This window comes from Coturnix japonica, chromosome 2 (genome assembly GCF_054131305.1).
Source record: "Coturnix japonica strain WE chromosome 2, WE-NBRP24, whole genome shotgun sequence".
In the NCBI taxonomy this organism is placed as follows: domain Eukaryota; kingdom Metazoa; phylum Chordata; class Aves; order Galliformes; family Phasianidae; genus Coturnix; species Coturnix japonica.
The window spans coordinates 7,670,109-7,694,747 of NC_140664.1; the positions used below are offsets into that span (position 1 = coordinate 7,670,109).

At 36.2% G+C, this 24,639-nt stretch overlaps 1 protein-coding gene across 19 annotated transcripts in view; it reads right to left on the bottom strand.

The window, feature by feature from the left end:
• Positions 1-24,639, bottom strand: part of EFR3A (EFR3 homolog A) — a 66,353-nt gene that overhangs the window by 38,961 nt on the left and 2,753 nt on the right. For 4 of the 19 annotated variants that reach the window (XM_085536969.1, XM_085536967.1, XM_085536966.1 and 1 more), the window contains exons 2-6: positions 22,994-23,043; positions 17,752-17,841; positions 8,254-8,330; positions 7,099-7,226; positions 6,334-6,484 (exon numbers count right to left, since the gene is read on the bottom strand). In XM_085536969.1, the coding sequence (XP_085393095.1) occupies positions 6,334-6,484; positions 7,099-7,226; positions 8,254-8,330; positions 17,752-17,764 (369 nt within the window). In that variant the 5' untranslated portion in view covers positions 17,765-17,841; positions 22,994-23,043. Of the gene's footprint in view, positions 1-6,333; positions 6,485-7,090; positions 7,227-8,253; positions 8,347-11,946; positions 12,163-17,751; positions 17,842-22,993; positions 23,044-23,256; positions 23,400-24,639 lie in introns of those variants that run through there. The other 15 variants (XM_085536970.1, XM_085536968.1, XM_015856346.3 and 12 more) reach the window with 9 other exon arrangements.

Below are 24,639 nucleotides of genomic sequence, written 5' to 3' on the forward strand. Positions count from 1 at the left end.
ACTCCACCACCTCCCCGGGCAGTGCATTCCAATACTTGAATACCCTTTCCGAGAAGTAATACTTCCTAATGTTCAGCCTGAATCTCCCCTGGCGCAGCTTAAAACCATTCCCTCTAGTTCTATCGCTGATTACATGAGAGAAGAGGCCAACCCCCAGCTCACTACAACCTCCCTTCAGGAAGTTATAGAGCAATAAGGTCTCCCCTGAGCCTCCTCTTCTCCAGGCTGAACAATCCTAGCTCCCTCAGCCTCTCCTCATAAGGCCTGTGCTCCAGACCCCTCACCAGCTTTGTTGCCCTCCTCTGAACACGTTCCAAAGCCACATTACCACATACTTATAGATCAGACCATATTTCTTCAGAATGATCTACATTAAAGTGATTTGTGGAGGTTCTGATATAGCCAAAAGAGAAATCTCTGTATTCTTTTAAAAATAATATATATATATATATATATATATATATATATATATATATATATAATTATTATTATATATATATACCGCTTTCTACTCTGTAATATAATTTTTCCTGCTTTATCCAGAATGTTTTGCAAACATTTAAGCTGGTAGGTTTACAACTGATTCACACAGCAGACTTCCATAAATATATGAACAGAAGTAATACACAGTAGACACAGCCATGAGATTATTAACTTTTCTAGCATCCAGGATAAGCAGCAACCATCTAAAATACATGATGACTTCTTTGATTAACAGAATCTTGCAACATGAAGACTTTAAATAACTACAACAAAATTTGCTAGGCGGAAGATCTTTTCTACGAAGAAATTCTTCTATCAGAATAAATGAAGAGTTCACAGAATCACAGAATGACCCGGGTTGGAAGAGACCTCAAGGATCATGAAGCTCCCACCCCTCTGCCTGGCAGGGCCACCAAACTTCCATGTTTACTAGATCAGGTTGCCCAGGGCACCATCAAATCACAGAATCACAGAATGACCCGGGTTGGAAGGGACCTCAAGGATCATGTAGTTCCAACCCCCAAATGTAGCCTTGAACACCTCCAGGGAAAGGGTATCCACAATGTCCCTGGGCAGCCTGTTCCAGGACCTCACCACTCCCCTAGTAAAGCACTTCCCCCTAACATCCAACCTAAATCTTCCCTCTTTCAACTTAAGACCATTTCCCCTTGTCCTACTCTTATCTGCCCTTTCAAAGAGTTTACTCCCCTCCTGATTACAGGTAACCTTCAGGTACTGAAAGGCTGCAATAAGGTCACCCTGAAGCCTTCTTTTCTCCAGGCTAAACAAGCCCAAGTCCTTCAGCCTGTTTTCACAGCGCAGATGCTCCAGCCCCCTGGACCATCCTTGGGGCCCTCCTCAGGACCCTTTCTAACAGCACTAAGTCCTTATTGTACTGAGGGCTCCATACCTCAACACAGTATTCCACATGGGGCCTCACAAGAGCAGAGCAGAGAGGCACATTGCCTCCGTATGTCTACTGGCCATCCCTCTCCTGATGGAGCCCAGGATACCATTTGCAAGTTGAGTCCAAGAAAATGTCAGCAACTCTCTGGACTCATTTCCCCTAAACCACAATGTCGTTTTGCAGCAGGGATGCAAGTACTCAGCCTCTCAAAATGATGCTCACGGTTAAATAGCCAGAAAGAAAGCAAGAACTGATGATTCCCTCCCATATAACATAATTTCATCCACCAAACATAAAGCACTTCCAAATGATATTGCGTGATTAGCATTCAGATGTCTGTTTAGGTCACGGGAAATCTAACTGTCTTAAGACTGTTCTAAGTGAATAAGTTTCCATAGTACACATTTAGTCTGTACTTCCCACTTGCTTGGAAGTGATGCTCTTATGATGCTATAGTTGTTAAACTTCCTATTTCTGACTCCTAAGCACGTAAGATATTTTCAAGCATAATACAAACACAAAAATGTTTAACTTAAAAAAGGCAATTTTTAAAATGAAATTCCAAGCAGTTGCCCAGGATATATTTAAAGCAGTTTTTTTTGTTGTTTTAATATATACAGATGTAAACATGTCAGTCAATGCTTGCAATGACTTACTGACAGTTTATGGAATCTTTGCCAGTACAAGCATCTTCTGTGTGTATACAATACAGAAGGTACAAAGAGGTGCTTATATTGGTAATACCTATTTCCTTTAATTTTGAAATCAGTATAAAACCTTATAAATCTACCACTAAATGCAGCAGGAAAACGTTTTTCAGAAGACACTTATCCAGGATTGAGTCAAGAAAGTTGAATGACATTACCAGAGAGAAACAGACTGGGCAAATCCTATGAGTCAATCATGCAAGTTCTGAAATTAAACTCCCAAAGACATAATTACTTATGTATAATTATGCTGTCTTATCACCCTGAGGTAGCCAATACTTCATATATGTAGAAAAATTAGACGTAGGGATAGAAGCTCTGATACCCTCTGGATGTTTTTAAAGAAGGCCTGTTTTTTCTGCAGCAGTTCAAGAAGAATCAGATTTAAATATAATGCATCTTAAGTTACATTAAAGTGACTGTTAAATGTGTAGGCTGGATCTGAGCAGTATTTTCTGATATTTGAGCTTCCAACTTCTATCTTTGATAGCTTGCATTTTTCTCATGTTTCATTTGAAGGGTGGGGGATGGTGATACAGATAATTATAGAAAAAACTACTGTATGAGGAAGCTATCACACAGGAATAACAAAAAGCACGTGAACGTACACAGGCAATTCAGCAAGCAACTATAAAAAGAATTTCTTTGAACACCAGATTCATACAGCTACAGTAGTCCAGAATGGTAGAGAATAGGAGGGACCTCTGAGTCCATCTAGTCCAACCCTTGCTGAAGCAGACACCCAGATCACAGGGCCCAAAGCCAGGTCCAGGTGCCTTTTGGACACCTCTGAGAAAGAGGAGGAGAGTCCACAACCTCTCTGGGAAGCCGTGCCAGTGCTCAGCTACTAGCACAACACAGAAATGCTTCCTAGTGTTCAGAAGGAGCCTCCTGTGCTCCCAGTTGTGTGCAGCACTGGGTACCATTAACTTCGCAAGTGCAGTAGTAAAATGATAATTAATAAAGACAAGAAAAGTTTGTGTTAAGTAACAGAAATTAGTGATTTAGAAATTAGCAGGTCCTCACCCATCAGACCAGGCTGCTAAGGTCCCCATCTAACCTGGGCTTGAATGCCTCCGGAGACTGGGCATCCACAAATCCTCTGGGCAGCCTTTGCCAGTGTCTCATCATTGTAAGTAAAGAATTTCTTCAATCTTTACACAAAATCACAGAAACAAAGTTGGAAAAGACCTCCAAGATGATCCGGTCTAACTGTCCACCTATCACCAAATATTTCCCCACTGAATCATATTCCTTCCTACAACACCCAAAGGTTTCTTGACCAGCTCCAGGGACAGCGATTCAACCACCTCCCTGGGCAGCCAGAAAAACTGCCAAAGGAAGAAACAGCTTTTCTTACCACATTTTTTTTCAGTTTCCCCACCAGCATATGCTGTCTTAGCACACGGTTAGTAAAAATAGCTACCATGATAGAAACAGACTTTCTGTACTTTACAGACACTGCCAATTTGAAACCTCATTCAACTATTCAACTATTCGCTATTCAATTCCACTTGTTCTCAAATACCTGCGTAAGTAGATTTTTTATAGATATGTTGTTACAAAACTTCTAGTAAGAATCAAACAATTTACAAATGCAACATGAAAAAATAGAAAATAATTAACTAATTTGAAGGGCAGGCACAAGAAATACATAAATGAAAAAGAGAAACAGTTGTTTTTCCAGAACAGCAATTTTAAGCTTTGAATTTAAAATGTAAATAACTAATAATAATTAAAAATAATTTTAGAAGTCAAAGAGCGGAATACAAACTCTGGGCTTTTTTGGTAAGAAACAGGATCATTAAAGTAGAAGGGATCTCGAAGATCATCTAGTCCAACCATCAATCCATCACCACCATGCCCCTAAGCCACACCTCCGTAACTCATCAGTAAGTGAGGCACACACAGAGTCCTGGTGTGATGAGCAGTGTTTCATACAGAGGAACAGGAAAAGCAGCTAAGGATCCCTCTGTGGAGAACCAAATAGAAAAAGTTCTGCCTCCAAGAACTTAAGCTTTACAAGTTAAGGAAAAACCCTGAAGGAGCACTAGCAACTTTCAGGTCTTTCCAAGACTTCAAACTTGAGGAAGTCTTTAAGTAAATAAGTCTGTTTGTTGTGACTTTTCCCCAACTTATGTTTTACTCAGCTATTCCAGACAGTACCAGTTTCCCCTTCAAAGTGGTACATTAGAATAACTGAAGCAGATAAAAGATAATTCAGTTATATTTCACCATCTGTATCTTCTTTGGAAGGAGAAAAACAGCTATAAAAGCCTAAATGGGACGATAAGCCTTCTCCATGCCTGACCTCAAATTAATTTAAGATCACAGTAAGCCAATGTCCTCAGTAAAAAACAATTTCATTGCCAATATAGTTTCCTCATCTAAAGTTAACACAAATTGACTTTTCTCTCTACTGACTATATCGGGCTTCTAGAAAAATAAGCATAATAAACTAAAACTAGCCTTTGAAATTCTGTTAAAGATTCATATATTCACTCACCTAACAGAATTTAACATCTCATTCTTGGTTATCAAATTTCCAGATAGAAAAACAAGAAATATTTCCTAATTTAGGAAATCTATTGATCCATTTTGCTCATAAAAGGCCTCATTAGGAATAGACAGCGATATCAAACAGATGACCGTAAAGTGAACTTCTGTTCAATATTCATTTGGAAGCAGTGCGTGCCTTGTATACCAAAGAAGAGGTTTACAGTAACTGTTTATCACTGAGGATTTTAAACAACTAGAAAGTGACATACATCTTCCCTTTGACAACTGTGAGAATAAGTTCCGAAGCTATTTTCTAATTCTGTAAGGGTTCATTCCAAGGCACTGCTATTACAAACAAAGGAAAAAATAAATAAAGAAAAATCAGGAAAATAGAGCTCAAAGATATTAAAGAAAATACATATAGACAAACACAGAATAGTTTGGGTTAAAAGGGACCTTATGGCAGACACCTTCTGAGCAGATAAGGTTTGTCAGCCTAAAGATGCCATCTAACCTAGTCTTGAACAACTCCAGGCATCCACAGCTTCTCAGGGCAACAGGTTCCTTTAAGTAAAGACTTTCTTGCTTATTCTTCATTTAAATCTACCTTCTCGAAGATTAAAACTGTTATCTCTTATCCTGTCTCTAAAATCCTTGATAAAACGTAACTCTTTCACCAGAGATGGACTCTTTTATCATATACGTATTATGTATGTATACATACACACTCACACATACAAGTATATAATTAAACAAATTTCCCATCAGTAAAACTGTCCTGACAGTCTGAGATATAAGGGGAAACTCCTCCCCTTTGTCACAGCAAGAATCCTCTGAGTTCAAATCTAATATGAAATTCTACAGTGATATCACTGTAATATACCTTGTCTTCCTGAAGTACAGCTTCATTTAACTCCATGAGCTAGGAATCATGTCCACAGGAATGTCCAACAGTTTTTACAGGATCCACAAAGAACATCCCCTACAGCTAACAACCTACACTAAATGCAAGTGTTTACTTCTTGTAAAGCTAATCAGTCTAAGTGAGAACAGTCCACATCGCAATCCTGATATTTCTAAGTATTATGTTGCAGTGGCTGTAACATTTCATGGTTATAACTGAACAATGACTGCAATATAATACTGGTTACATCAACTGCAATTTATTCAGAAAACTAGATCTACATTTCGTTGCTTTTAGTTTAGTCTTTCAAGTCAGGATCTGAATCCCAAAACTCTTAAGAAGATGGTAAAGCAAGAATATCAAAAACTCTGTTATCCAGTTACTTTCCAAGCTAATAAATAGGATTCTCTCTCCACAGTGCCAGTGCCATCAGAGAGGCATTTCTCCTTTCTCACATCACTCCTCTAATTGCAGAAAGAAAAAAAAACAAAACATTTCCTTATCTACACAATGTCTTTAGTAGGTCTGTTAAAGATTCAGAATAACAATTCACAAAACAACTTCCCTATTTCTTCCAGAAGTTATTTCTGCAGCGGATGAGCTCAATGATCAAAAGATTTTGAGACTAAAAGGAAACAGATTTTTCTGCCTCCAGCTGGTAAACGTTCTGTGCTTAGGTTTCGTGCTTAGGTCCAAACATCATATCCTGCCACATGCAGAAACTTCTCAACTCATGACAGCTAACAGATATTTTGTGAATTCAAAAACTATTTTGCCTTAGCAAATAAGCAAAAAATTAAGTTTGATTTAAGTTAGCATCCAAGCTGACTCACAGAATTAGTTCCAAGAACTTGCAGCTTTGGTTCTCCTGATTCCAGAAGCTTGGCCACCATATGAAGAAAGCTTTCCACAAATGGCTTTATGCTTTGAGAATGGCAAGCCATTAGAAGTTGGTCCAATGCCTCCATGGCAATTAAAACATATCTGAAAATTAATTGTGGAGAAACTAACATTAACACATGTGCAATGTTTATAATTAAGTCTTCGTTATGAAAACTAGTAGAAAAGGAAGGGTGAACGTACATCTTCCACATGATCTAAAGAAGAATAAATTGGTAATTTCTATATTATGTCAAACAGAATATTTGAAGGAATAAAAATGGTGATAACTGTTCTATTCTAGAATATTTTGTTTTCAATTATAGACCCCGGCTTTCTACTCTGTATTATCCCAATCCAAATCCCACTAAGGAAAGCCATCAAATTATCCACAATTCTGCACAGTGAGAGTACACTCTAATTAAATGAAGAAGAAAATAAGTAAAATTAATTATCCTAAGAAGTTGCCATTTTTTCATTCTATAAAGTTATAAAAATATCTTTTGATATCACTTACACCAAAGACAACGGCCTCTGATGGATACTGCTTTTCTCTTCCAGTTCTTGCATTCTACATTTCTGTACATCATTTTTATGTTACTTACAATTTTCTTCTTATTCTGACAACATCTTACCTTCTAAACTCATCATCTTTATTTTGACCCTATGTGCAGCTACCTGTTAGCATCTGTTTTTAACACTGTGACTTACTTCCTTACCCATAGCGATGTCTGACAACATCTCGGCTCAGTCTCTCTGCTAGGTAAGCACCAATTCGATCCAGCTTTTCTGGTGCAGAAACAGCATAGAAAGTCAGCTTCTCCATGTCAGCTTTAACAAGTCCATCCTAAGAGCAGATACACAAAATAAAAGTTAAGCAGTTAAAACAAGATCAGGCAGAGATTAATATATCGGTTCCAATGTGAATTGTGATGTGGACATTCTCATTTTTATTTTCCTGCAAGTTCACCAAACAAATGACTGAAGCACACGTAAGAAGCCACATAATCAGTAGCAGTTAAGTATATTTTATCAATCAAGTCTTCTAATATTTGAGAAAAGCCCTGTAATTCAGTGAAACACCATGGACCAGTTTGGAGACATTCATAGACAGCTGTAAAACTACAACTGTAAGCACTCGGGGTGTCCCTATATCTGCATCAAACCAGGAGATTACAATAAAGCTATAAAACCATATGGTTCCATGCTTTCAGAGCTTAGTATACACACAAATCATCTTATTTAAAGCCACTAACATACATAAAGGCAGTAACTAGCACGCATTACCAATACATTCTAATAAAAAGCCCTCTGCAAATTACAAACCAAATGTTATACAAATTCTGACTGCTCTGCTCATGTTTTTCCTAGTAACACATTTTAAAAAAATGGTAGCACTCTCCATTACACCGCGCAATCATGATTAAGTATAGATAAAAGCATTATCAACTGTTAATACATTAATTATTTCAACAGAGGAGAGTCACAGAGCTTTAGTACAACTCCAAGATTATTCAAATGAAGTGTTCACGCCCACAAACAAATAAAGTGTTCATGGTTCTAAGTTGTTATGAAGTTAAATGCTACCTCTGTGGCAGAAGACCAAGTTAAATTAAATCTCTATTTAGTTGAAGAAAACACACTTATGTTTTTTCTTTTCAGTATGCACTGCCCTGCTCTGATAAGGGAGTTAGTCAGTCAACTATTTAAATAGGTTCCCACCCAAATTAATTTTCTACTAATCCCTGTCAAAGATGTGAAGCATTACAGCAGCATTTGCTGTGTAATGTGAAAATAAAAGTAAAACCTCAAGTGTTAGCTAAAAACAAACAAACAAACAAAAAAAATCCTTATGATTTTAAGCCATCACTCACTTTTGGATCTTCAGGAAATATGTTATCTACCAGACGCTTGTAACGAGGTCGTAAAGCAGCACAGCAACAGCACACTCCTGCAGAGAGATGCATCCAACAGAATTTAGAACAAAATTTTAGGAGCTCTGGTAATTTCACCTTAAGTGAGCAGAAGAAAGAAAACAGATAGTGAATTCCGTTGCTTGCTACTTTCAGCACATAAGCAAAATTAAGGTAATTGAAAAAGACTATTATAAAACAATACATGCAAGAATATGCAAACATTCTGCATATTGGAAATGCACCTGCCATCAAGCCATACCAAAAAGTATGTGGAAAGATCAAGGAATTTCAAAAACTTGGCAGTACTAAAACCAAGACTACTTTTCACTTGCTCCTTTATGTTCATTCTAAACCATCATTTCAAAACAGAACAAACATTCTCTCCATGAAGTCAATAAAATTTTCATTGTATTTTAGAGGGAATCATAAAAACTGATATAAAGCACAATCAACAGAATTTGCTCTTCTTTTTTTATTCTGCTGTTTTCCTTGGCATCAGAAAAGAAGACAGTCATCTGGAACAGCAAAAAGTATTTTGACCTCATTTCTACTCTCCTACTGATACTGTATTCATACGACAATCACAGCAATAAATGTAGCTTGCAATTCCATTAAATTAAAAAGATACTCTAATACAACAGAGACTTACAAAGTATGTGTTCTTCCCCCCCCCTCCCCCCAAGATTCAGGACTACTAATACCTTAGAATAATTCCAGTTTCTACTAAAAATAGCATCCAAAGTGAATAAACTTCAAGGCATGCACAAAGAAAGCTTCTAGATATTTGTCCCATTAACTGTTCAGTGAAGGTTTATTCCCAAGGAACATAAGCATTTCAGCCATTGGATTTTAAATGTTTCAGCAGAAACATCAGACTAATTCACCGGTCAGGTCTCAGACCAACATTAAAGCAGTTCTGATGAATAAAAACCACCAAGCTGAAACAATTCCAATAATATACTGATTAACTGTACACCAAGTTTGCATGAAGATCATGCCTAGTCTTTCATACCGCAGTTCAGTGTAGCTTAAAAACATCTTGCAAAAAGCAAGCCTCGTATGTACTCAAAAATTATTAGCTAAAAATAGTGAAACCTACACATAATTAACCACATTCAACTCAAAATAGGAACTGAATGAAGGTTACCTTAGGGATAACGTTGTTGTTTACAACTTATTTCCAAAATCATTAGACTGCTAAGAACTGCCACACAAACCTACCATGATTTGCATTTCTTTTATTTTAGAAATCATAGCTGTTTTGTACCACCCTTATTAAAACATCTGGGAAGTTCAGATCTAAGCCTTCCTCTGCTGCACTCTTTTATTACAAGGCTCTGCATGAGTAGACATTTACCATCTATTCAAACTGGTTTATGATGTTACCATTTCTTAGGCAGATGCCTGAATTCTACTCAGAGTCTCACAACTTCATTCTCGCAATTTCATTATTCGGAAACAGTTACAATAGATAGATCTTTGCTTTTGAAATCAGACTTTGGACTCTCTTTGCCTGTCTTTTCACTAGAGTCATGAATGAGTGTATAATCAGTAAGATGAATGCAAATTAGGACCTCAAAAAGCTATAAAACCAAAACATACTCAAGCAATAAAGAACTGTAACACAGAGGATTTATTTGTGAAGTGCTACTTTGTTACTACTATCAAAGTTCTTTGAGCAGCTATTTCTGTTTAAATCCTCCTCTTGGACGCCTAATCAACATAAAACTCCACATTTATTTAAGAGATGTAGTTTTTCAGTAACTAAAATCAAAGCCGATTCATATGCCACTGGAAAACGTATTAAATATCAGTGAATCAAGAGGTTCCTACTTATGTTATAACAAATACAGTTGTACAAATTTATTCCATCAAGATCAGTGTTTTGCGTCACTATAAAATCAAGTAAAACCATAAGAAGGTAGGAGTTTCTATTAAGTGTCTAGTATGTGACAGAGTATTGTGAAATTCAATTAAATAATCAAAATCCACCAAAATAAGACCTAACTTTGTTGAATTTTTTTTTAACTGGATATGCAACTCAGCACCTGACTCAGTACTCTTTGTACCACTGCTTTCATGCTGGATGTTCTCCTTTGCAGAAGGTAAATTTCTCAGGAAAACAATGTGTTTGATTACTATTTGTTAAAGCAAAAATACAATAATAGTAGTATTTTTCTGCATCTATCTAAAGTATAGTAATAACAGAATATTTCACAACAATATTACATTTAAGACAAAGGTAAATAAATACTTTTATAATTTGTTTCTCCCTCTTCACATAAGAAAATTCTTGAAACAAGTCTGAAAACAATATATTAGAGCTATGGTAGCCACATAAATCGAGCATAAAACCTGGATACAGCCCTTCAATTGAGAAGGGTGAGATATCAGATAACAGCATCCAAGCTCATTCTCACAGCCTATCCGGATGGTTTCAGTTAAAGGAAATCCAATACTGTCCTAATACTGATCTTCAAATGAATGTTGTACAGTGAATTTTGAGATCAGAAAAGGCCTACAAATAAGTGTATAGCATCAGATTTGAAAAACCTACCCTTCTTGGATTTTCAGTAGTATCTTTCCACTGTTATCTATTCAATTACAGAACAGTTGGCAGGAAAAAAAAACCAAAAAAACACCACTTCAAAGCATTCACTATCGTCATTAAAATTCATTCATTTTTATTTCTTTATTTTAAATTACATTAAAATTAAACAGAACATTCAAGTATTGGAAAGCTGGAGCTAATCTATCCAAGTTTTCAGCCTGAGAGAGCTTTTTGAGTGGAGAAATTTGAACAGAATACTATTAAAAAAACTAAAGCTCTCAAAAGAAGGCAGGAAAAGAAACAGAAAGAAAACACAAAGCTGATAACCAAGACAATTAATAATCATGAGACAGGCTTTACTGAAGAACTGTTTATCGTTACTTAGTGTTTTGATATAAATAGGAAACATTGGAACTAGATATTAAAAAAAATCACAGGCAAAAAAAAAAAAAAAAGAATTAATACCACGGAATAATCATGTCTTAAGAACGTACATCAACAGCACACTGAGCTTAAATAAATAAATGAACAAACCTGAAACATTCCACCACCTAAACCGGGATAGAAGAACACTATGATGCCACTGAAAATCAATTATTTTTTCAATACCAATTTAACCAAGATAAACCTGATCCAAGTAAAACAAATTTACTACATACAAGAAATCTGTTCTGCAGCTCTGCAGGATGCAGTCAGTAAGCTGGGTAAAACGAACATGTTCCAATTCGAGCAGGTTTGTCACCCTAATTTCAATGATCGTTTCCTTTTCATGCCAGGTATATTTTGCACTTAATGATCTCCCATCCTAATGCCATTTAATACAAGTAAATATGAAAGTTAACGTCAAATTGACAGGGAAGCTTACGCTGTTATAACAGCGCACAAACACATATATTTAAATCTCAACAACAGTGGGATTTTCCGTGATAACAAAATGCATGTTATCTACTGCTCAAAGGATCCCATAACCCATATTTCACATGTTAAAGCTGCAACAGCTCACATTTATCAGCTGCAACGATACTGCTTTTTACAAGCATTTATTCAGCACAGTATCAGTAGTAAGAAATAGTCAATCATAAAACAATTGTTTCACCTACCCAAACACATACACGGTCTTGGTTCAAAAGCAGAATTATAATCATAGGCTTTTTCTTGCTCAGTAGTTGGAACTTGAACGTACTGCCTCATCCTGGGTATGACTTCACTGCCAGTACTGTGTCCTTGTTCAGAAAGTTGCTCTCTCACACTAGCATAGAAGCAGTTACCTCACGAGAAGTCTCTGTGATACTGTAAGCTTATCTGATTAGTTCTGTGACATCTACATAAAGCCAACAAACACGTGAAAAACTTCAGTATCAAATTCTCTTAACAAAGCCAAGAATAAGAAAAGAGGGGGGAAAAAAGTATATTGTCAATTTAGGATTTACATCTCTTCAAATAAAACTGAACAAAGCCAATTTCACTACCTCAGGCTCCCTAGAACATGCAGTTTTCTCACTTATATGACAACAGAGAAGAACATCAGCATATTCAAAAGAAAATATTTCCAGTCATTTGGTTGCAACAACCAAATTTATCACTGAAGACTAATACGTATTTTGGCAAAACACCTTGTGTATCTTGCTGAATAATGAGCAGAAAACAATACATAAGACAGAATGCTAACTGTAAAAGCTTTATAAGCATAAATATTGAAATGTTAAATGGTTCTTTAATTTTAAATAGGTTGGGAAAATTAACATTCTCTCTTATAACACTTGAAAATGTAAGCAAGGATTACAGAACTCTAATCCTTAACATTCTTGCTCACAAAGGGTATGGTACATCAGGGAGAAATTCCATTTTGAGGTCAGCAATTTTTAAGTTACTTTCCAGCTTCCCGTTGTTTTCCATCATCTCATTTGTTTTATTTTCTGTTTTACAATCACTTGCAGAACACAAATAACATTTAGTTACTTTCCTATATTTGAGATGATAAATTTATGTAAAAACAAATTTGCTTCAAATATGTAGAGGAAAGTGAAACTCGCACTGACAGCTACACAAACCCTACCTGGCTGGCTGGCTGTTAACATCAGTTGATCTAATTCAGAGCTGAAACTATTTTCAAGGGCATTCCCCTTCTGGTACTAAAAACAGATCAAATACTTTGGAAGAATTATTCTGTCTCTATAAGGAAGTTAATTAGAAATATTCTCCAACCTGCTATAAAAAGATTAAAAGCCCCAAGGACGTGCTTATCAGTCAACGCAGTGCCCCTCTGGTGGTACAGGGGAGTAAATCACCTCGTATTCTATTTCTTACTCCAGCACCATTTGCCTTCTACTCTGCTGGTTCCTATCCTCTCCCCCCTGAGAAGCTGCAAACAAAACATCCAGTCTGCAGATCCAATTTCCGCCTGAAGAATGCAAGTCATCTTGATGTCAGCTTCTCTCCCCCATGACAGCAAAATCTCAAGACAACAGCAAATGTAAGAATTTCCATCCAGTACTTAGATTTGACCACTGTCCGTTTTACTTTTAATACTTTGGTGCTTAATTAATTTGAAGCGAACTAAAACCCCAATTTTCCCCCTGAAATATATTCTTACAGTAAATTCATACATCTGATTCTGGTTTTATATGACTTCAAGACCAGTGCTTTGATATATGTATCAACACGGAAAGATGTGAAAATAAGTAAAAGCGTGTAAAAATAATCTATTAGCATTCCATAAAAACAAGAGATGACAACACACATCAAGTACCTTGTAAGAAACAGATTTAAAACAAAACAACAACAAAAAAAAAAAAAACAAAAAAAAAACCTACTTAAATAAAGCTTACCAGTAAGCTTCTTCAACAAAGCACTCTTTTCAGAACCATTAGCAATTAAAACAAATCCCCAGAGAAGATAGTATCTTTGGGATGGTGCCTTTTAAAGACTTCTAATCCATTAAAAGAAAGTTTTCCATTACAGCAACTTCTCTGGTTACATTCCTTTTCACAAGTTCTACTGCCTACAGTGTTTCCATACTGTCTCTTCTTTCTCCCACCTTTGTTGTTCTCACATGGGAACTTTGTTTTACTTGCTCATTTCTGTTCTCTTCAACACCGCCTCCTCTTTTCCTACTCTGAGATACTAGGAGAGTTCTCTATTTTTAAAACATTATTATCATCTAGAATTAATCTAGTTCCAGTGAGAGAGGCACTGTGACTTACCACTCATTTTGCTTCTTGTCCTTACTTGTAATTCTATTGGCAATAACAAGGTCATTTATTTCTTATCACTAAAACAATAAAAAACCCTGAGATTTTATTACTCCCAATCCAGGAAAGACATCTGGAAATACACATCTGCATTAATCTCCTTGACTCGTTCCCATCATAGATAATGCTGATAATATGTTTGATAATATTTTGGTCCAGTACCATTTTCATTCCTGCTTTTAGAGCTTGCAGCCAGGAAATGAGTTTTGGCTGATAACACTTCTCCTTTTTCCTCCTTTTATGACTTCATCATGATATGCCTATTTATAAAAGAGTAAATACTGATTTTAAAGCAGCAATTCATAAATCAGTACAGAATGGGGACACAGGCAAAATTCTGGAGTAAAGGTGAAGGGGAAGGAAAAGGGGGCTCACAATACCTTGTGTAGCCTCTGAAGCACATGAACATGCACTATGTTTCCCTCCAGACAAGCAGTAGTACTACACAGAGCAAACTCATCATAGACATTAACAAAATACCTACTACACTTAAGGACCACATCCACTACCATGCTGAGCCAGAAGGATATCCTTTTAACATTTATATTTGATGGTAGTATACCTATTATTTAACTCAGAATAAATAAAAATAGTAAAGAATTGACATAATCATAGCAGCCTCCTCCTGCTCTCACCGACCAAATCCCATCAATTCTGCTCTATTTCTCTGACTGCCTGGCTCATCCATAGATTCGCAGCCATAGCAGAACATATCTCCCAGGGTAGTGCTGAACCTGGCAGAGAATTTCCCAGTATGAGATGGACTGTCCCGTTCATCCTGGCTTCACCCTCACTCTTAACTTTTTCTCTAACTCAGCTGAGCAATGCACAGAAAACCACATCCTTATATCTACAGGATCCATTGAAGAGAGGCTCCAACATTTGCACGCTACTAGCACCATTCCGTTCCCACACTGCTGGGAGTGGGGAATAACACCCAACCAGGAGGAGTACTTAGCAGGCAATGGCACTGTGCCTGAAACAGAAGGACATTATATCAGCCTTGGTTAAAAGGCTGAAGAAGCAACATGACCAAAGGCTGGCAAGAAGTTGTTCCTGAAATGTGCAAGGGGCAAATCTATTCCAAGAAGGCTACTGCTTCCTTCTGGTAAACTTCAAGCAATGCCTCAGGATAGTCATGATATGTGAACTACAGGTAAAAATATTTATCTCTATATCTGGCTAAACACCTCAACAAGCATTCATGCCTGATACCTAAGTTAAGAATAAAAAGCCCTGCCAAGATGCTGAAGCTGGTCATACTGTTTCTTCCTGCTCTCAACTCCAGGAAGCCAAACAGCCAACAGGAATATTCCCCTTGTCACCCTCCCCTGGCCTTTCCCCACTCCCACTTCTGATTTTGAGTTCTAGACTTTTCCTGCTTCTCTTCCCATTACGAGGGGAGTAAACTCTTCGAAAGGGTTGACAATAGCAGGACACGGGGAAATGGTTTTAAGAGGGAAGATTTAGATTGGATGTTAGGGGGAAGTTCTTCACTAGGATGGTGGTTAGGCCCTGGAACAGGCTGCCCAGGGAGGTTGTGGATGCCCCGTCCTTGGAGGTGTTCAAGACCAGGTTGGACGGGGCCCTGGGCAACCTGATCTAGTAAAGGTGTATGTTTGGTGGCCCTGCCAGGCAGGGGGTTGGAACTACATGATCCTTGAGGTCCCTTCCAACCCGGGTCATTCTGTGATTCTGTGATTGCATGTCCTCATGGATTTACTCTCATTTAAGTACACTCAACTGTAGACTTCAGTACATATACAGAAATTTGACAAACACATCCTTATTAAAATAGAACATTCTTCATACAATTATTTAAATAACACATTACAGAGCTATATGCTTTCTCTCACTGTACACAGAAAGCAACATAATATACCATGGGACCCGCACTGAGAAAACTCAATGCAGAAGCAGTTTTGAGGCACACAGACAGGGTCCAAAATGTACTAAGACATCTCCTCCTGTTAAGCAGCACAATATTTAAATTGCATTGAGTTTATTGAAAAACAACATGCATGACAAATAGAAATTACATCAAAGAAAGCCTTCTGGTTTAATCTGAATTATTAACAGTCAAGAGGATATTTTATCTTCTCCTTCTTAGCTCCACAAAATGCTCCAGCTACAATCCTTGTGCTCCAGAATATCAAGAATAAATAGCTTAGCTGCTGCTAGTCCGAATGATTACCTCTTCCCCAGAACAGCAAATTCCATGTGTGAACATACATCTTGAAGGCTTTGTCCAGAACTGTGTATCACAGCTAACTAAAAAGGAGCCCACCCCTTCTGTAATTTCTACTCAGCAGGGCAGTATTTAAGGAATGTAAAGTAAATGTCAACCCTTCTGCAAATCTTCAGTACCTAAAGGATATGCCTTTCTCATCACCACTCTGACCCCGCTAAATTAAACTGCTCACTCTAGAAGACAGCTTTATAACTACATACAAAGAAGTAGTTATATGCACACATGCTGTTAAACATCTAGTCTCAAATGTCTTAGTTTGATGTAAAAAACCGACTTCTGCCAAACAAAACAAACAAATAATTGTTTTCTTCTTGAAGATTAACTTGTACTGTCATGAATTTAGCTTAGAAGAATTCAGTATTTTAAAAAGGTTCTTAAGTGCAAAACAGGACCACTTCAGTAATGCTTGTTCCACACGCACAGTTCCTGACATGTGTAAATTATCAAAGGATCATCAGCTCAATGTCCATGAAAGATTCTTCCTGAGAACTAAGAACAGGCGCATCACGATACTCCAGTATTCACTCCACACAAATAATATTTAAAGAAAAAAAGTATTTCATTAATAGATTTAACTAAATTGATTTTTATATTTTATCTGTAGAGAGTCTGAGAACTCCCTAATTTGAAGATGTCTGGGTAGCCTTACGATTCTTAAATACATTTTTGAAATACTTCTGTAACTGTTTTAGACTTTGAAATGTAAAAAATTATGACATACGCCTGTTGGAAAAATCACATACCAACCTCCACACAGGTATCAAAAGGTTTGTACACTTTCAGCCAGAAGGGATACTATTAACTGTCACAGGATGTTTTCTTGAATACATCAGCTATGAAAAAACAGAATTTGCTAAGATACTTCACAGGCACAAACTCAAAACGTGGAATTAAGCAGAACTCTGACTGTTCAGCTAAGCGCCTTCAAATACCAAAATTCGGAGTTGAATCGATCATCAGCCAAAATCTACAGCTTAGTACATGAGGTAAAGCCTGGTTCACCTCCTTACCCCCAGCTTTCTACTCACTCCTGTCTAACTGCTGTATGAATTAACCTTGAATGATGTCATTTTCTAAAAGTGAAATCTTGGCTTTCCTTGAAAAGCCAAGATTTATGTACACAGTTAACTTCTGTCTTCAGGAATTCATTAGTTGTATGATTTTCTCAGAGCCACTGGGTATCCTTGTGCCATAGAAGCGACAGGAAAAATAGTTCATATGCCATGTAAAAGGCAGGGCAAAACATTTTTAGAAGCATTTTTTTTTTTCCCCTGGTCTTTTCACAGATGCATGCATTTAACCACATACTGGTAAGCTTAACTCCTCCCCAAATCAATTCTTTTTTTTAATCATGCATAATAAAATAGGACACTTGCATGCATAAACAGCATGAGACTTCTTACCCTTTCGTCCCATGATTGAGAAATCAATAGCAAATAATGCTGCATATGAAGGTTAATCAACTCATAGAAAAACCAGTTCTGTACCAATTTCTGTAAATAATAATGATAACAATATTTTAATAAAATCTGAAAAAACCTCTATTAGGTTACATTTTAGCATTCAGTATACATAGTTTAAAATCACTTTAATCTGTGCATCATCAAGTTCAGCTCTAAACCATGATTGTTTAACAGTAATATACTCAGACTGCATACACAAAACTGACAACTGAAGAAAAACTTTCTACTTTTGACAAGAAATGTGCTGGACAAAATGTACTCGTTTCTTGACTACAGTGAAGAATGTTCTAAAACTAATGGAAGGTAATGAAGGGAGAAATGATGTCACTAGATATTATCTGCAACGTGCTGGAATAAATGGTTTTCTCTTTCTACAGAGTATACAGTCCTCCTATCCCAAATGGGTAAAGGATGATGCATACACTGAGAGAATTAACAGTCAACAGAAATCAAACGAATGAATATTTTCTTAAAATTAAGAGATCTTAAAAAAACACAAGTAGATTCATTATAAAATGTGAATGCAGCCACACCAACATGCACAGAGTCACTGATGATACCATAAGTGAATAAAAACAGAGATACAAAGTGCATTTTTTCTAATTATAAGTTACCATTTTTTTCTTTCTTAAAGAAAAGATACATTGAAATGAGTTTCCTTTTCAGTGCAGGAAAGACTGCACTGAATTATCTAAAAATCAAACCAAGCTATTGGTGAAATATTAACATTGTGCCAACTGACAGCAGGGCACAGGGACAGCAGTGCCATGCAGTGCTGCCTCAAGTGATGGCTAATACTGTATGCATGTAGATACATTGGCTAAACACAGGGCCCTGAACAGCAAAGAACACATAGCCATGCTTTCTGTTTTGATAAAGGAATTTTAGGATAGAATCAGAGAATTGGAAGAGACCTCGAGAGACCGAGTCATAGAGCCACGGAATAACAGAATCCTCAGAGCTGGAAGGAATCCTTAAAAGCCATCTGGTCCATTTCCCCTGCAATGAACAGGAAACCCTACAGCCAGATTAGGTTGCACAGAGCCACATCCAGCTTGAACGACTCCAGAGATGAGGCATCCATAACCTCTTTGGGCAACCCGCTCCAGTGCCTCATCACCCTTACTGGAAAATACTTCTTCCTTATATCCAACCTAAACCCACAGCTTGGGGCTCCAAGACTACAAAATAAATAAATAAATCATTGTTTTATGTTTGTGAGACCATTCTTGGTTGATACGAATAAGTGACTTGAAAATATTCACATGGAATGCATAGTTACAATCAGATATTCAACTCAAAAAACCTGATCGTGTCTCTTAACCAAACTTTCATAATGTGTATTTTAGAAAAATATATTTTGCTTCACAATTACACCTTCGTCACATCATCATGTTTTGGGAGTACACGCATTTTGAACAATTATTTACAAAGCTGAATTAGAGAAAGAGTGAAATATCATCAAATGCCTCTGATGAACACTTTGAGAGCTCACTAAGTACTGCAGACACTGCCACTGAACCAGGCTGATACGTTTGTCTCACAAAAACAATGTCAAGCATCCCACTAGTTCTATGTTTTAGTTCTTCTAAGTGTTTTAAGAAAAATGTTTTGTTACTTACATATTAATGATACTGTATTTTTTGTGAGGTCTGCTCCAGAAGTAATATTCCTGTTCCATTATCCTGGACTATAACATCAGATGTAGATACTGGTGATACTGCAATAGAGGCTAAACCTTCTCACCATTACTTTTTGTTGCCATGTTACATATGGCAGCAGAGGGGCAGCCTGACAAAATCACATCTGACATGGAAGTGCACACAAAGCAAAGGTTTCACTGAATCTAGTAATCTGATCTAGTAAAGGTGTATGTTTGGTGGCCCTGCTAGGCAGGGGGGTTGGAACTACATGATCCTTCCAACCCGGGTCATTCTGTGATTCCGTAATTCCTCCATGCAGAAAAGACTACACCCAGTAACATTCACCAACACCTGCTGAATGTTAACAGAGACCAAACAGTGAATATGCGTGCAAGGAGGTGGTGGGTGGTGAGTTTTAGCTGTGGTGACAGCGGGTCACCTTCGCTGGTACAGTCTGTTATGAGTGCCACATGCAGGCTCTGGTTCAGTGCTGGTGAAAATGCAAAGTTAATGATGGTGACTACATTGAAAAAGAGTGTTTTGTAGATGAGATTTTGCTCAGAAGATTAATGAGTCAAGAACTTACTTATACTTTAAGTATTCAAGTGTATTTATAAGGAGAATTTCTTTATTTTTAGGCTGTACGGCAACTTATAAGGCTATAAGTTATATAGCTTAGTATAGCTTAGTATAGTATATATATAGTAATATAACTTATATGATAGGCCAAGATAATAAGATCAAAAATGATGACTTCACTGTAAGCAGGAACAGGCCAAGTTACAGACTGTTTTCTCCATAACTGATATGTGCAACTCTAAAATCAGCTCATCTTTTTTGATGGCAAATAGTATAGGGGATGTTTGTATTAATACATTTTGCAGTATTATTAATACATCAGAACATAAGGAAATCACATCATTATTTTTTCTTGTTTGTGCTCTGAATTTGCATGTCAGTCAGTCACAAAACGATCTGCTAATCACCAGACAGAAGCACTATAACATGACACACACTACTAACAAAATCTTGAGAATTAAGGATATAATTTAAGTACGTTAAAGAAAACAAGACGAGGATATCTAAAAGAAAATATAAAAATCACACAGATAGCTCCCATGTAAACCTTCCTATACTACACAGGCCTTTTCAACTGCACCACGCATTATTTCTCCACTACAAGAAAGATTATTCGAGTATGAAATGTGACTTTAAGTTAACCACCTAATTAAAGTCAGGGAATATGTCCAGTTAGAAGGTTAGGAGTTTCTGTAAAAAAATACCAATAAACCTCATTAGCTAGAAAACTGTTGTTTGAAGCATTGGATTAAGCATGAATATTTGGAACATTATGCCCAAGACTACAAGTCTTAACAAGTCTTAATCAAATGGTTTTCATAGATTTAGCTACGCTTTCTTCCTTTCCTTTCAGATGCAGTCAAAAACACCAAAAGCAGCTCTGTTCCATACCACATTAAATGAAATTACCTGTGTAAAGCTAAACTGAGAATTACCTGCATAAAGCAGGGAAACTGAGGTTACATATTTGATGACTAAAAACTTATTTTATTCAGCAGCCTTGGTAGGAAAAGGTAGTAAGCTATTTATACTCCATTTTCCAAAAAAAGCACTAATTAACATTTTAATCCAAGTTAAATCACTTAATAAAGATGCTCTGGTTCAAATCAACTTGCTTTCACTGTACTATAACATGAGTGAGAAATCTTATTTACTTTCTCATATCTCATAATTTGCATTTCAACTTCTGATGAAGGCAATGTGTTTATAGCATTAATGCCCATGCTATTTGCACACGAGGATATAAAGTTATAGCCACAAAAAACATACAGAAAAGAAATACTTTGGCAATTTTATCACTGTTGCAGTAATTTCATTACACTATAGCACTACAAACTGTGTGTCAATATAAAGGCCAAGCCACTGCTAGCCACAGCCAGCACATCTAAATCTAAAGATTAACTGTTAATATTGGGGGAAATAAAATTTGTAATAACTAATAACTAATGACATTTTCAATTATCTCTAGGAAAAACTAAAGTCCCCTAAAAGACTTAATATTGCCCAGAGACCAAAACCATGGCTTTTCCCAACTTTCCATACCACCACTTCTATACTTATGCATTCCTTACCTACCACACTGAAGGGTAAATATATATACATATATATATATATATATATACACACACATACATATATACAGAAGGCACAAATATAGACTCATGCAAACCGCAAACAAGCAGGAGAATACCAGAAAAGATGTCATGATGATATGAAAACTGAATTTCAGACTTAATACTCTACAGTAACAAACTATTTTACCTCAGTATATTCTGGAAAGAAATTGGAGGAATCTTATAAGAAGCCTAAATCAGTGCACATCCCTTACATATACAGAAAGCTAAAGTCTTGGAGGCTGCATATTGCTGAAAGGTACATCTATCGAAAAAATAATGCTTGCTTTCATTAGAATCCAATCTCTCTTTATTGCCATAATTTTGCAAGGAAAATATTAATAAAGTACTGCCATTTCATAAGAACTATAATATTCATGAATGTTACAGTAACTTCTCATTACTAATTGATTCAAAAATAATAATCAAATGTAAACAGAAATAAATGGCTGTGTAGCTCTGAGCATCTCACTACAGAAAAACTGCATTCAGTTGTTTTGATCTCATTCAAGTTCTACATGACTCTTCAATAATCTACATGCATCAGGGTAAATAATGTTAATAATGACCCTCATGTAGGTAAAAAAACCCACAACATTTTGTTTTACCATCTTAATTGTTAAAGCAAACAAAACAAACAAATACAGTAAAACACCTTCCCAGCAAAAATTAATATCATGACAGAGGCCTTAATAGTATCAAAATTACAATTAAAAGGCAGCAGCAGCTCATGATACTGCAAAACTTAGACCACAGCACACATACATATTTGCCGCATATTTTGTTACATCAGCTCACAAATATTTAGAGGAATAACTACAACTATTTAATAGGAAAAAAAAAAACAACACCAAAATTACTCAAAATACTTACAGCTAAGAATTTTACACAACGATGATTCTGTCAGTACTACATATCAAGATATTACCACACTTACACATCAGACATTCATAGATGTGACCATGGATCACTACAATTATTTTAAAGTATTTTTAAACAACCACTAAACACAGCTTATAGCAAATATAAGGTCACCTCAAAAAACAGTCCTCAAATGATTCCCCATGAAATGAAACACTTGCTAAACTCATTACAAGCGTGTAATTAAAGTGCACTCAATACATTTTAAATCATTAAACTCAATGTTAAACTGTGAACATATATCCTGAGATCTACAGAGACTGCAAAATATGAAGATCTAGATTATCTTAAAAATAACAGCAAGTGCCATTTGTTGACCCCCCTCCACTTTAAATTTTGTTATAATTTTTAGTTCCCATAGAAAATACACATATCCATAAAAGCCTGTAAATATTATATTCAAGTATTTAAGATAACAATACTTACTAGCAGGCATTGTTAGTCAGTAATCTTTCTTCTATTTTGTGAGGTATAAGCTAAAAAGAAAAAAAAAATATAATTCAAAACAATAATTGTGGACAATCTACATCCAAATAGACGTAGAAACTTAGCAAGAATGAGACAAGTAACATTCTCTAGCTCCAACACCACAGAGACTGTTACCACAGAAACCCAGATATTCACTCTATCTAAACCAGAATAATATGTACATCTTTCTTATTCTTGAAGTTTAATCATCCTGTTCTTACATTTCATGTCTGATTAAATGTCCTCTTTGCATTTATGGAGATCACTGCCACTCTGTTTATGGTGCTGAACGGTGAACATCCACACAAGGTTCTTCCACCTCAAATGTTAAGTCATAGCACAAGGGATGTGAAATGTTTCTGTCCTACACAAAGAAAATGATGCTAAACATTCATGTATATGTATATATACTGTAAAAGTATATAGTATACAGTATATATACTGTAACATTTTTCTCTCAGTATGAATAAAATAGATTCTAGATGAGAGAACAAACCATTATAAACAGAAGATGTTTAATATGTTTTTGATGCAATTAGATACGTTCATACCATTAAACTTGAATCAACCTGCTTTGTTGTCCACCTCCAAGGACAAAGTCAGAAGTAGCATAATTGCATAGCATCATAGAATGGTCTGGGTTGAAAAGGACCACAATGATCACTGAGTTTCAAGCCCCTTGCTATGTGCAGGATCATCAACCACCACAGACCAGGCTGCCCAGAGCCACATCCAGCCTGGATTTGATATGAGGAAATTTCTTTTTAAGGCAGTTGTTCAAACAGAACATTTTTGGTTTCATTTTAAATTAGTTAACTGGATTTTAAACTACATTATTATTCATAACAGGACCAAAAATTCAATATGGAGCTATAACAACTTCTACGTGTAAAACAGAGCCCACAGCTTCCTCTCTACAGTGTTGAATCACAGGCAGATTAGGCCTAGGGCAAATTTTTGTCCACAGATGTTTGTATCTCCTGAAACAAATGCAATAGAACAGCATTAACTAAAATCAGAAGCTTCTCACTGTGAGCCTGCTTTGCTATTTGCCACCGGAATAAATTCTAAGCACTAAAATAAGGGAAAAAAAAGTCCAGTATTTGATGAACAAGAACTCAACAACTATAAAAAGCTAAAGCCAACTACGATAAGGCAGTTGTAATTTAGTTTAGGAGCGACATCCAAAAGAGAAGACTCAAGGGCTTTTTTTCCTAATAATAACAGTAAATCTAAGCACAATTAAAACTGAAGTACAATGTTTCTGAATCTATATTAAAAAAGGATATCAATGTCTGTGTGACAAGGAAGGATTACTTCTCTTAACAAAAACTTTCAGTTTCATTTATAACCTTTTTAAAACAACTTGGCAAGGATGAAGAAACGCCTAAATTACGAGATTCCAAAAACATTAACATAGAAATAAAAACACACTTTGTTGTACTCGTTGATTCTGATCACCCTCAATTGTGTATCTTCTGTCATCAAATAATCCAAGATCCAAAATTACAGAAGTTGAAACTATTTCTTATTATCCCAAGACACCATGAACAACACTAAAAGCCAAACAAGAACAGTCATCTCTTTCCTATTCAGCTTTAAAA